The sequence below is a fragment of the Panulirus ornatus genome, chromosome 48 (genome assembly GCF_036320965.1).
Source record: "Panulirus ornatus isolate Po-2019 chromosome 48, ASM3632096v1, whole genome shotgun sequence".
NCBI classification, from domain to species: Eukaryota; Metazoa; Arthropoda; class Malacostraca; order Decapoda; family Palinuridae; genus Panulirus; species Panulirus ornatus.
Window position 1 is genome coordinate 15,353,918 of NC_092271.1, and position 14,540 is coordinate 15,368,457.

A 14,540-nucleotide genomic window follows, 5' to 3' on the forward strand; every position below is an offset into this window, starting at 1 on the left:
AAGCTTGGTCGTAACTTAACGTCTGTAAATCAGATACTTATGAAAAATTATTCTTTAGTTTCTCATCGTCAAATGATAGCATGAGACCCTCAATTTTGATATGCATTTCGGCCCAAGGTTAACATATTTGTAAAAAGAAAAGATGGTTTGCCTTAGCTTAGCCTACCTTTTGATGTAGATAGAATTCAATATTAAGCCAGGACACCCTGCAGAGATGTTGCTCAACATTTGAATTAGGAATATCAAAGACCCGTAACCCTGGTCTGAATTTTTGTGCCCCTTATGAAAGGGATGACCATGGAAGTTAAAAAAAAAAAAAAAAACTTGGCTCCTAAACTTGAAGAAAAAATTCCACGTTTGGTCATGGAAGTTTGTGGTAGTATTATCCAGACAGTAGTACTTCCATCTACTGCCATTACACCTCTAGTAACCAGGGTACAGTGCATCCAACACCGAGTGTTTCATGTTACATACATCTACTTACTGCATGTGTGTGTGTGTGTGTGTGTGTGTGTGTTGGCTGAGCTCCTCCTGCCTGCACGGCGGCTGAGGCGTCCCCTGATCACCAGGAACTTGTGCCCGACCATCACTAAGGACGCTTCTGGGAACTGTACTTATTGGCACTTCGTTCACCACGTCTACGCTCAAGGAATGATCTGGGGTCAGCCATCGCCTACTCATGGTGTGTGTGTGTGTGTGTGTGTGTATGTGTGTGTGTGTCTCCCCCCTTCCCCGCGTTTGTTTGCCACGCTTAACACCGTCGGTCATTAGAGATGACTTAAAACCTCCCCCAGGCTCCTGGTTGGTGGTAGGTAGTTAAAGTCGGTCCTGCCTTGTGGTCAGGAACTGCCAGCAGGCACAGCCCGTCGCTGAATCACAGCCACTATAAGATACGGTCTCAGTCAGGACTCTCGCTCGTTCAGCAGTTAACGAGGAACGGATGTATTTGACGAGGATAAGAGGCTTGTTAACTACCGACAGTTATTAAGCTCATGCCTCGCTCATAACCCTCATAGTTAACCCTCATTGCTCACTGGGAGTTAAGAGCTAACCACACCTCGCGTCATACACCACTCAGATATCAGCAGCCCAGGTTATATCTGTTATCTTCATAACACTGTCTAGTAACTTTTATTAGTTATCTTTAACTGATATCTTTAGTTATCGGTATCTGATACTTTTACTCGATATCGGGATCTGATTCTTTTACTCGATATCGGGATCTGATACTTATCAGTCATCGGATTCTGATATCTTTAATAGTCGTTAGTGCCAGATATGTTTGCTTGTTATCGGCTCCCGATAACTTAGTTATCTCTGCGTGATGAATTTTGTTATGGTTAGCTGATATCTTTAGTTATCGGCACCTGACATCTTTACAATCTTATATCTGTGCTAATATTCAGGGCCTCTTATCTTTACCAGTTATCGGTACTTGAAGCCATGGCTAGTTACCGATACCTGATAGCTATACCGCTTATCGGTACCCGAAACTTTTATTAGTTTGCATTACTGGATAGCTTTACTAATAATCGGGACCTCATATCTCTAATAGTTATTGGTGCTTGATATCATGACTAGTTATCAGCTATCAGTATCTAATATCTTGACTAGTTGTTGTCATTGGGTACCTGTTGTCTTTACTAGTTGCCTGATACCTTTTACTGGTTACTGGTACCTAAAAGTTTCCAGTTATCGATACCTGATGTCTGTTAGTTATCGGTACCTGATATCTTTATTAGTTATCGGTACCTGATATCTTTATTAGTTATCGGTACCTGATATCTTTATTAGTTATCGGTACGTGATATCTTTATTAGTTATTGGAACCTGATATCTTAGTTATCGGTTCCTGATATCTTTATTAGTTATCAGTACCTGATATCTTTATTAGTTATCGGTACCTGATATCTTTATTAGTTATCGGTTCCTGATATCTTTATTAGTTATCGGTTCCTGATATCTTTATTAGTTATCAGTACCTGATATCTTTATTAGTTATCAGTACCTGATATCTTTATTAGTTATCGGTTCCTGATATCTTTATTAGTTATCAGTACCTGATATCTTTATTAGTTATCGGTACCTGATATCTATATTAGTTATTGGAACCTGATGTCTTTATTAGTTATCGGTTTCTGATATCTTTATTAGTTATCGGTTTCTGATATCTTTATTAGTTATCGGTACCTGATATCTTTATTAGTTATGGGAACCTGATATCTTTATTAGTTATTGGAACCTGATATCTTTATTAGTTATCGGTACCTGATATCTTTATTAGTTATCGGTACGTGATATCTTTATTAGTTATCGGTACCTGATATCTTTATCAGTTATCGGTACCTGATATCTTGATATCTGTATTAGTTATCGGTACCTGATATCTTTATTAGTTATCGGTACGTGATATCTTTATTAGTTATCGGTACCTGATATCTTTATTAGTTATCGGTACCTGATATCTGTATTAGTTATCGGTATGTGATATCTTTATTAGTTATCGGTACGTGATATCTTCACCAGTTATGGGTGTCTGGTGTCCTTGCCAGTTGGGATGGCACGTGATGTCTTGGTGTTAGCGCTGGTGATCCTCTGCTTTCGTCCGTCACAATGAAAGATTTAATGATAGGTTTGACGTCATATGTATGAAGGAGCAGAGTGTGGCACGTTATGCCCCCGGGGCCAGGCAGACCTTGGCTGCATTTTTAGCCGCGTTACTGTCTCTGTTGTCTTCCTTTTCATCTTGGTTATCGGCACCTGGTCGCCCGTTATGGTAATCGTGGTAACTGGTTTCTCTCGTCACATTGATGCTAATGATTCTCTGGTTACTTCATAAGTCTTCCAGTCCTTGGCATTCTTTTTTTTTTTTTTTTTGGTCTCCTGACGTGTGATATCTTGGTGTTATTTCCCTCCGGTGCTGGGTGGACTGGTGTCATTTGTTCACTGGGTAAGCGCTTGGAAATACGTCCACCAGAGGGTCTCAAGGTCGGTGAGGTTCTTAAACACCTGCTGGAGCTCTCTCTCTCTCTCTCTCTCTCTCTCTCTCTCTCTCTCTCTCTCTCTCTCTCTCTCTCTCTCTCTCTCTCTCTCTCTCTCTCTCTCTCAAGGTTGTTAGTCGGTTCTTGTGGTCCATGTGTTTGGCTGGCTTGTTCGTGGTAGCGTTCTGTTCCCAGGGAGTAGCGTGCAGGGTCCCCTGGAGGAGGAAGACGACTGCCGGGGCGTTGCTTGCAAGAGCTGTTGGTGACCTTTCCCAGGATGAGGTCAAGGCCGTGGAAGGCGGCGCACTTCCTGCCACGTCATGATATTGTCACAGTGGCCGTCCCAAGGTGAGGTACAGAGAGGGTCTGCTTCACCAACAGGAGGGTAGGGAGATGGTCTGCTGTACCAGCAGAAAGGTAGGTCTGTTGTACCAGCAGAATGGTAGGGACAAGGTCTGTTGTACCAGCAGAATGGTAGGGACAAGGTCTGTCGTACCAGCAGAATGGTAGGGAGAAGGGCTGTTGTACCTGCAGGAGGGTAAGGAGAGGGTCTGTTGTACCTGCAGGAAGGTAGGTCTGTCGTACAAGCAGGTGGGTAAGGAGAGGGTCTGCTTCAGCAACAAGAGGGTAAGGAGAGGGTCTGTTGTACCAGCAGGATGGGAGCTGTTGCAGTTAAGTCATAGCTATACAGTTTCGGGTGAGGCCAGGTGGTGATGGGGACCTTCTAATGAAGTCAGTGGAAGTGTGATATCAAGTGAGGCAGCCAGCACACCTCTGGCCGACGAGAGGAGTCAAAGAGGGTGAAGATGAAGGTTTAATGTGTGTTGTATCGACTGTCTTGTTAAGGGTTATCTATGGACCAGCTTGATTTAAAGGGCCGGGTTGAAGTGTTGCTTTAAGAGACGAATGTGGGGGTTTCCAAGATAGATTTACAGTAATACCAAGGATGTTAATTGAGTCAGGAGGTGGTATTACCCGACCGTCAAAGGCGAGAGGAAAGTTGTGAGGAATTTTTCGGCTGAGAGATGAGTAGAAACTGGGTCTCGGAGGCGTAAACTTTAACCAAATTTTGTCTACCCTACTGAGATATCCTGTCCAAGTCGGAGTCTATTGAGGAAATTATGTCGAGACGAGATGCAGATCGAGTCAAGGATGAAGGAGCAAAATTGAAGGATGTAGAAGACTGCAGTGTTTAGTGGTCGGCGTATGGGTGCACTTGGTTGTTTGTGGAAGAAAGGAAACCGTAGGTAAAAAAAGAAAGGAAAAGTTTTAGGAGACAGGATAGACCCATGAGGGACACCGCCGTAGGGAAGAGTTTGATTCATCAACAACCACGGAGAGACGTCAGCCAGAGAAGAAGCTACATATGAGGGAGCAAAGTGAGGGAGGGAAGTCAAGAGAGAGGAGCTTAGAGATGAGACCCCGATGCCGCAATCTGTCAAAATCCTTGGATATGTCAAGGGCAACCACATAGGAGTCCTCAAAATCTTCCAGGGATGATAACCAGACATTACTATCAAAGGAATGAATAACACCAATAGATTTCGCCTTACGGAGGCCATACTGTTGATCGAAGAGAAGACTGTGAGATTCAAGATGTCTTTGGATACTTTGAGGGGTTAGAACGGTCACCCATCGCAGGCCTGCGATGGGATGAACCAACGCATGCTTCCACGAAGATTGAAAAGTTCTGTTTTGAAAACAGAAACGGAATACACGAGTAAGCACAGGTGCAAGTGCAGAGTCATAGACTTTCAGCACACCGGGATGGATGCCATCAGGACCATAAGCCTTGCTTGTGTCCAAAGAGAGAGAGACGCTTTTCGGACAGTGTGAGGCCACGAGTCGTAACAAACACATAACATATATATATATATATATATATATATATATATATATATACGAATAAAGTGTATATGAACGCGCACCTTCATAGAACATACAAAGCTCCAACAGCCAGGATCGAACCTGGGACCCCTTGTGCAAGAGGCAGGCATGCTAACCGCTAGGCTAAGGGACTGTATAATAGGAAACAACTATTCGAAATACTAAGTACTCGAATACCCTTCGTCTCACAATGGTGAGCAACGGGGTCTATCGGTTGTTTCCGAACAGAACACATAGCCAGCTGATAGCGTTTTACCGAACCTGACTGTACAACGCGGAGTTATATGAATACGAATGAAGTGTATATGAACGCGCTATCAGCTGGCTATGTGTTCTGTTCGGAAACAACCGATAGACCCCGTTGCTCACCATTGTGAGACGAAGGGTATTCGAGTACTTAGTATTTCGAATAGTTGTTTCCTATCATACAGTCCCTTAGCTAGCGGTTAGCATGCCTGCCTCTTGCACAAGGGGTCCCAGGTTCGATCCTGGCTGTTGGAGCTTTGTATGATATATATATATATATATATATATATATATATATATATATATATATATATATAACTTGGAGCGGGGGGCTGGAAATCCTCCCCTCTCGTTTTTTTTAATTTTCCGAAAGAAGGAACAGAGAAGGGGGCCAGGTGAGGATATTCCCTCAAAGGCCCAGTCCTCTGTTCTTAACGCTACCTCGCTAATGCGGGAAATGGCGAATAGTATGAAAGAAAGATATATGTAACTGTAGATAGTCGTAGTGGTCAGTGTTAGAGGAGTGTTAAGTACACATGTACTGTGGCGGGGCGAGGCGAAGCGGACCGTCGGCGTCAGTGTGGCTGTCATGCTTTATGGATAAATTCATAATGAGACTTTGTTTTTGTTGTTCATGGTCTCCACAGCTGGACAGTGTGATGAAATGACAGGAAGGAAAAGCCTTACACTAGGGATTTAGGAGTGGGGATTTTGTGACAGTTTTCGTTTCAACTTGCTTGCTTGCTTGCTTGCTTGCTTCTGGTATAGATGACCTGCTTAAGACGCTGATAAAAAAGATAATGATTCTCCACAACCCTTTGAGGAGGAATTAAGACAGCTGTGGAAGGTGAAGAGTTTGCATGTTGTGGTTCCATTGCACAGAGCTGTGTCGGGTGTTGGCGACTGTTGCTGGAGAACCTGATAAGTGAGTGGCGTTGAGCAGTCGTCCACATTGTACACTGTGGTGCTGGCTACCTACCGCTACACGTCAACAGTCGACGAGTGTCCTGCACGGGCCTAGTCTTCCGATTCGATGCGCGTGTCGGCCACCCTCTGTTATGTTGGGACGGTACCGTCTCTTGTGTCTTTCTTGGCTCCTCAGGGTCAGGTGAGAGGCGGCGCAATCATGCTCAGAGGTCGTGCCATCATGTTCAAGGGGTTGAGACCTGCCCTATATTTACACGAGATGGAATAAATACATCCAAGTTTTAAGTTCACTCATGCGAAGCCTCGACTTACTTATTTTTCTTACCAGCAACCAACATGACACTTAGAGAGACTTGCCTTGATCGTAGCCATCCCGGACGAAAGATAATGTAAAGAGTGCGAGAAATAGAATGAGGTGATCAGTAGCTTATTCCTTAGGTGTTTGTAGACCTTGCTCTGCAGAACGGCGTGGATGCAGGATGACGGAAAGAACAAGAGGAGAACAAGAGTGCCACAGTCACCCACACTATCACGCCCAGAGGGCAATTATCATCCACTTTACACTGTCGTGTTGCGCCGTTTGGTAAGTCACTCGACCCCATTCAACCATGGAGCCTTGCCTACGGACCACCTCCGCCATCAACAAGGTTGTACGTGTTAGTGTTGGGCAGCAGCAGTGGGGGAGGCAAGGTTCCTCTTCGCCTGCTGAGCCAGTCTTGTGTTAGCCAGGTGGCGTGGCGGCCAGGAGCTGAGCTGCGACTGGTCGCTGATCGTGGTGTTGGTGGTGCTTCTACCCGCTTCTCTTGCGGCGCGCTGTCCTTCCAGCCCTGTGGCTTCCAGTGTGAACTTCCTTTTCAAAGGTAGTCGGTCGGGGAGTGCCTGCCACAGACGGCACAGTGGCCGCACCCACAGACTGTACATTATCTTCATACCGTCAGGCGTTACCTCTTTGGTGCTGTGTTGAGTTTCCACGTATTTGATGTCTATGATAACTCCCATACACCTATATATATATATATATATATATATATATATATATATATATATATATATATATATATATATATATATATATACACCCATGTAATTACGCACAAATATGTATACACACATACGTACATACACTCGTTTACGTGACTCGGCTTGTGAATTGCCTGATGACCAACAGGAAAAAGCAGACATATATATATATATATATATATATATATATATATATATATATATATATATATATATATATATATATATATTAGTGTTGAAATGATTTGCAGAGAATGTGAAATCGTATCGGGTCTCGACAGTAGGAGTTGAACTCCTACTGAAGGTCTGTGTTGACGAAGACGTCGTATGTTAAGAGTGTGGTGCTCTGAGAATAACACTTCACCGAAGGTATCTCCATCATGGAGGTTCTGGTATGGACCATAGATTAACAGTTGAGAGCAGTGGCAGTGAAGTTCTTTCATGTTGTGAAGCTGTCATGTGATTTATATCTTAAACAGCTTGTATGGATTAAAGTGAAATGTGGCACTAGTAGTAGTAGTAGTATTTTGAATGACCTATATAGGTAAGTATCGATATAGCCAGCCACCGAATAGGGGCAAGGCTCTCGTGTAAAAACGGGAACAGCGCGCGAGGCATCGCATATCAGAAAGGTTGTGATTCATGCCCTTTACCGTGACGATGAAGGTGTGGTAAGTAAGATCTTTCTTCGGTGTTTGTCTATACCGGGTGTACGTAGACCCATTTGCAAACTCCTGTAGGATAGGAAAAGAGGCGTGAAGCACTGGGTATCGGGTGATAAGTGATAGAAACAACATCACTGTGCTAGCAAGAAGAGAGAATAATGACCCTTCATCGACATGATGTTGGAAGGTGGGTTGACTAGCAGAACATAGCAGTATTAGGAGAAAGGCAAGGCTCATGGATTATAGTACAAAGAGGGGACATGAAGGCAAGGCTGGAGAGAATATACAGTAGTTGAGGACGATGAAAAATGATAACGGGACACGCTGGAAAGGAGGGAGGACAGCACGGGCCAACGAAGCTAGTATCTGAGAAACCAGGTAAGGGATAGGTAAGCAGGGCAGGGCACTGAGAAGCAAGACGAGCCGCCGAGAAAGAAAGTAGGCCATCACAAAAGCAGGAAAGACATTGAGGTAGAGTTTGGTATTTGGAGGCAATTTGGATACCGCGAACCAACGCAGGACACTGGGGAGCAATGAGGAGGACTAGGATATAAGGCAGGGCACAAGAAAACCAGACATGACTTTAAGAAATGAGGAGTGGGACAGAGAAATGAAGTAGGACGTCTAGAGACGAGGTACTAAGAGTCATGGCTGGGTATTGGTAAACAAGGTGGGGTAGCTTGGAACAAGGATGAGGACTGGATAAAGGGAAGGATGTTGAGAAGTATGGCATGGCAACAAGAAACCGGGCAGGGTACCGGGAAACAAGGCTCAGTACCGGGGAACACGATAGAGCACTTGGAAACAAGGTTCAGCACCAGGACTGCACAAAGTAAGGCTCTTGAAAACAAGGCTGGGCACTGGGGGAAAGAAAGTGCTTAGTACCAGGTAACAAAGCAAGGCACTAGGAAACAAGGCAGGGAACTAGGAAACATGGTAGGGAACTAGGAAACAAGAGAGGGATAGGAAACAAGGCAGGGAACTAAGAAACATGGCAGGGGAAACTGGGGGAAGAAGGGCAGGGCACCGGGAAGCACAACGGGGCAACAGGTAACATGACAGGACACTGGAAAACGATGCTGGACACACGGGCTGAAGATGACTCAAGTACGAATGTATGGAAAGTTACCGCTGAGCACTGGGTGAGTTCGATGCTCGAGGACGAAGCACATTATCCTCATTGGAGTTATATATTCCTTACGCTGCCGAGACTTCCTCTCTAGAAACACCTGCTGGTCTTTCTAATCCTGCCGCACTGATCCATAGGTCTCTGTTCTCTTCCAGTCTCACAGAGAGGCCCGTTAAGACCCAGTGGTCTGTTGCTGTTTGAGTTCACTTGTATTCATGTTATAATTTTGTCATACAGTCGTGTGGTAGTGTGCCGTCCGTGGTCTTTAGGTGTTGCTCTTGGATGCTGCAGGTGTCTGCGTAGCGCGGGCACCTCCACACACCCACGGCACGGCGCCGGTGCATTGTCTCCTCCTCCGCCTCGCTCCGTCCTGGACGACAAGTGCGCATCTCTGGCCGAGTGACTATCCTCAAATGTTGTGTTGCATGGCCGTACAGTTAGCCAGGTTGTTAGTCCCTGACCTGCGCTGGGGTTTGGTTACAGCTGTAGGTATCTGCAGCTAGACTGTCTTAATGTCATATTTTTTTTTACCCCTCTTAGTTTTGCCTTTGATTTGGTTATGATGTATCCCTGGTGTGTGAGGGATTCTCCTGGCCTCTCTAGAGCAGTTAGTCTGTCTTGTTCCTTGGTTTTGATTCCCATGCCTGTTGCTGAAGGTCATGGTGTTCTTCACCGCTCTTTTGCTTAATGTTCTAGTGTTCTTCACCGCACCTTCAGTTGTTTAATGTTCTAGTGTTCTTCACCGCACCTTCAGTTGTTTAATGTTCTAGTGTTCTTCACCGCACCTTCAGTTGTTTAATGTTCTAGTGTTCTTCACCGCACCTTCAGTTGTTTAATGTTCTAGTGTTCTTCACCACACCTTCAGTTGTTTAATGTTCTAGTGTTCTTCACCACACCTTCAGTTGTTTAATATTCTAGTGTTCTTCACCACACCTTCAGTTGTTTAATGTTCTAGTGTTCTTCACCGCACCTTCAGTTTAATGTTCTAGTGTTCTTCACCACACCTTCAGTTGTTTAATATTCTAGTGTTCTTCACCACACCAGTTGTTTAATGTTCTAGTGTTCTTCACCACACCTTCAGTTGTTTAATGTTCTAGTGTTCTTCACCGCACCTTCAGTTTAATGTTCTAGTGTTCTTCACCACACCTTCAGTTGTTTAATATTCTAGTGTTCTTCACCACACCAGTTGTTTAATGTTCTAGTGTTCTTCACCGCATCTTCAGTTGTTTCATGCTCTAGTGATCTTCACCACACCTTCGGTTCCTCAATGTTCTCAGTGTTCTTCACCACATCTTCAGTTGTTTAATGTTCTAGTGTTCTTCACCACACCAGTTGTTTAATGTTCTAGTGTTCTTCACCACACCTTCGGTTCCTTAATGTTCTTGTGTTCTTCACCGCTCTGGAACAGACCTTACTTTCTACCCCGGATGTTGGAGGATCGCAATCATTACCTGGTATGAGACCGGCTATTTGAAATCTGTTCGTTTGATTTGTGTCTGGAGGAAGTCGGCCTTTTTCTAACGCTGTCCAGCGTAGTTCTTGTTCTTACCCGTGTTCTCCAGCTGTGCTGTACTGTACATGTTAACTGCGTGGAATGCAATCAGGAGCACATGTGGGAATCACCTGTATCATAAGCAGTGTCGTTATTACGTATTCTAACATGTACTACCTACAATGTTCAGTCTCTCATACACCTGCTAGGTTTAGTCTCCCTTCTGCTGGCTTGGTTTAGCCTCCCTTCTACTGGCTGGGTTTAGTCTCCCTTCTACTGGCTAGTTTTAGTCTCCCTTCTACTGGCTAGTTTTAGTCTCCCTTCTACTGGCTAGGTTTAGTCTCCCTTCTACTGGCTAGTTTTAGTCTCCCTTCTACTGGGTAGGTTTAGTCTCCCTTCTACTGGCTAGGTTTAGTCTTCCTTTAAGAGGCTAGGTTTAGTCTCCCTTCTAGAGGCTAGGTTTAGCCTCCCTTTACTGGCTAGGTTTAATCCTCCTTCTAAGGCTAGGTTTAGTCTCCCTTCTACTGGCTAGGTTTGGTCTCCCTTCTACTGGCTAGGTTTAGTCTCCCTTCTACTGGCTAGGTTTAGTCTTCCTTCTAGAGGCTAGGTTTAGTCTCCCTTCTAGGGGCTAGGTTTAGTCTCCCTTCTACTGGCTAGGTTTAATCATCCTTCTAGAGGCTAGGTTTAGTCTCCCTTTACTGGCTAGGTTTGGTCTCCCTTCCACTGGCTAGGTTTAGTCTCCCTTCTACTGGCTAGGTTTAGTCTTCCTTCTAGAGGCTAGGTTTAGTCTCCCTTCTAGAGGTTAGGTTTAGTCTGCCTTCGACTGGCTAGGTTTAGTCTCCCTTCTAGAGGCTAGGTCTAGCCTGCCTTCCACTGGCTAGGTTTAATCTCCCTTGTACTTGTAAGGTTTAGTCTTTCATGTACCTGCAAGATATAGTCTCCCTTGTACTTATTAGGTTTAGTCTCACTTGTGCTTGCAAGATATAGTCTCCCTTGTACTTACTAGGTTTAGTCTCACTTGTACTTGCAAGATATAGTCTCCCTTGTACTTGCTAAGTTTAGTCTCACTTATACTTACTAGGTTTAGTCTCACTTGTACTTGCTAGGTGTAGTCTCACTTGTACTTGCTAAGTTTCGTCTCACTTGTACTTACTAGGTGTAATCTCACTTGTACTTGCTAGGTGTAGTCTCACTTGTACTTGCTAGGTTTCGTCTCATTTGTACTTGCTAAGTGTAGTCGCCCTTGTACCTCTTAGTTTTAGTCTTCCTTTTGTTTGCAAGGTTTAGTCTCCCTTGTGGCTGCAAGGTTTGATCTCTCATACACTTGCTTGGTTTAGTCTTCTATTTACTGGCTAGGTTTAGCCTACCATGTATTTGCTTGGTTTAATCTCCCATGTACGGCACCTGCTAGGTTTAATCTGCCATGTGCGGCACCTGCTAGGCTTAATTTGCTATGTACGGCACCTGCTAGGTTTAATCTGCCATGTACGGTATCTGCTAGGTTTAATCTGCCATGTACGGCACCTGCTAGGTTTAATCTGCCATGTACGGTATCTGCGAGGTTTAATCTGCCATGTGCGGCACCTGCTAGGTTTAATCTGCCATGTACGGTATCTGCTAGGTTTAATTTGCCATGTACGGCACCTGCTAGGTTTAATCTGCCATGTACGGTATCTGCTAGGTTTTATCTGCCATGTACGGCACCTGCTAGGTTTAATTTGCTATGTACGGCACCTGCTAGGTTTAATCTGCCATGTACGGCACCTGCTAGGTTTACTCTGCCATGTGTGGCTAGGTGCACCTGCTGAGCAGTGCCGTAGATGATCATTATCTCCCGTGCGAGGCGCACATTTCACCCAGCCTTATGGACAGTGATCGTGACCCCTGACATTTCCCCGACGTAAGTTTGTCTCGACATAATATTTGCTCCTCCTGCCGCGGGTTGTTGTGGTGAGTGGGCACTTCTGCAGGATAACCTCAGAATAACCGATACATAATCTTGCTCCACCATACTGCAGTTGCCTCCCGAGTAGTTCCACGGTGTGTGGTGGCGGTGTGGTCTGTGGTTCATGGCCTCGCCCTCCGCATGGTGGTGAGGACTGCCTCTCCTTCTCCCCGTACAGTTTTAATGGTCCATGATGTGCACGACCACTGACCACGTCAGGACGTGTCGTTCTTCAGCACGACGGTACGACCCTTAGGTCTGATGACCTGGCCTTTGCCCTGACCCCTTAAGGGGCCGTCGGGGTCCAGATATTCAGCAGCTCCTCACCCTGGTGTCGTGGTGTGGTGTGATATGCTACGTTAGGCACCATCGGGGTTGAGGAACGTAATTGCCTCCGTGCCAGGCTGGCGTCAGGGTTCCGACACGCTGATGTTGAACGTTAGAAGTGTATTCATATACACTTGATGATCCAGATCTGAATATGCTTGGCAAGTGGGTCAGCAGATTGTAAAGAAACCTAAAGATCTGACAGAGAAAGTCCAGAGGAGCGATGGCGAATACGGTACCTGGATTACGATCTGGGTTACAGGGAGAGGTCAGCAGAGGCTGTAGACTTACCCACCACGTGAAGACACATGACTGAAACGAGAACTGGTCACGGCATTCATGGATCAAAACCACGATTTCGACAGAAAACAAACAGCTTTTTCAGTTATGCAAATACAGAAGAACTGGAGTCCATAGCAAGAACTGAAGCAAGAGACTTGTACGTAGTGATGGGAAGAAGAGACCTGTAAGTAGTGAAGGGAAGAAGACACTTATAAGTAGTGATGGGAAAAGGAGACTTTTAAGTAGTGATGGGAAGAGGAGACTTATAAGTAGTGATGGGAAGGTGTTGCCTCATAGTATCAGAGTTGTGGGTGAATGAAATAAGCCAAAGTGATAGATCTGTGAATGCAACCAGTCTACACAGGTTTGAAAAGCTGTATGTGACAGTAGAGAAAGATCAGATGTGGCCATCTGAATGAAGACCTCCCACCCGTTACAGCACAGTGAGGTGGATACACACTTGCCTTCATCCTTGGACACCTGGTAACCGCCAGGGGAAGGCACGTGTGTGGACACCGTCGCACCTGCAGACGCGGGCCACACGACCCTGCTGGACACAGCCTCACATGCACTGCTCATCACGCACGCATGAACACACTCTCTCACAGGAAATGCCGGGCGGTCCAGAGGCAGGCATGCAGGTACCCCACCAACCACCCATCCACCCACCCCACCCGTGGCTGGTTTCTCTCCTGAGGCCACCACAACCACCACACACACTCCCCCGGCTACCACTACCATAACCACTGCAGCCACACTCTTCCCGCTACCTCCACCCTAGCCATACACACTCCCTCCTTCCCCCGGCTACCACTACCATAACCATAACCACCACCTTAACCACACACTCCTTCCGATACCACTATCCTAACCACTGCAGCCACACGCCTCCCGCTACCACCACCACCACCCCTAGCTACGCTCTCCCCGCTACCACCACCACCACCACCCTAGCTACGCTCTCCCCGCTACCACCACCACCACCATTACCCTAGTTACACACTCCTTGCTACCACCGCAACCACTGCAGAGACATGCTTTCATCTACCACCACCACCATCCTAACCGTATGCTTCCAGCTTCCTCTCCCACAGCCAACATTGTAACCACCCTAGCCATGCGATCCCCACTACCAACACCAGCCTAGACTCACGCTCCTCGTTACTACCACCACAACCACCACTGACTTAACCACACGCTCTCTGCTACCACCACCACCACAACAACCACTGACTTAACCACACGCTCCCCGCTACCACCACCAGCCTAATCACACGCTTCTTGCTACCGCCACCACAACCACCACTGCCCTAACCACAGGCGCCCTGCTACTACCACACAACCATCATCCTCTCGGAATGGTAGGTCAGCCCATGGCGGCAGCACTGCCCTAACCTCCCTGCACATGAGATGATCTAAGCCCCATCCTGGTATGTCTCTGCCATCCACATGATTAGTGTTACTGAGATGTATCATGGGTCGTCAGGGGTTGTGTATCATGGGTCGTCATGGGTGGTGTATCATGGGTCGTCATGGGTAGTGTATCATGGGTCGTCAGGGGTGGTGTATCATGGGTCGTCAGGGGTAGTGTATCATGGGTCGTCAGGGGTGGTGTATCATGGGTCGTCAGGGGTTGTGT

The 14,540-nt window shown here is 46.0% G+C and overlaps 1 protein-coding gene across 10 annotated transcripts in view; it reads left to right on the forward strand.

The window, feature by feature from the left end:
* The window catches only part of Sarm (sterile alpha and armadillo motif), a 652,833-nt gene that overhangs the window by 496,229 nt on the left and 142,064 nt on the right, over window positions 1–14,540 (forward strand). Inside the window, exon 1 of one of the 10 annotated variants that reach the window (XM_071690652.1) lies at window positions 13,498–13,542. The exons of the other annotated variants lie outside the window; for them this stretch is intronic. Coding sequence (XP_071546753.1) covers window positions 13,513–13,542 — 30 coding nt within the window. The 5' untranslated portion in view covers window positions 13,498–13,512. Of the gene's footprint in view, window positions 1–13,497; window positions 13,543–14,540 lie in introns of those variants that run through there. 10 annotated transcript variants of the gene reach the window in all.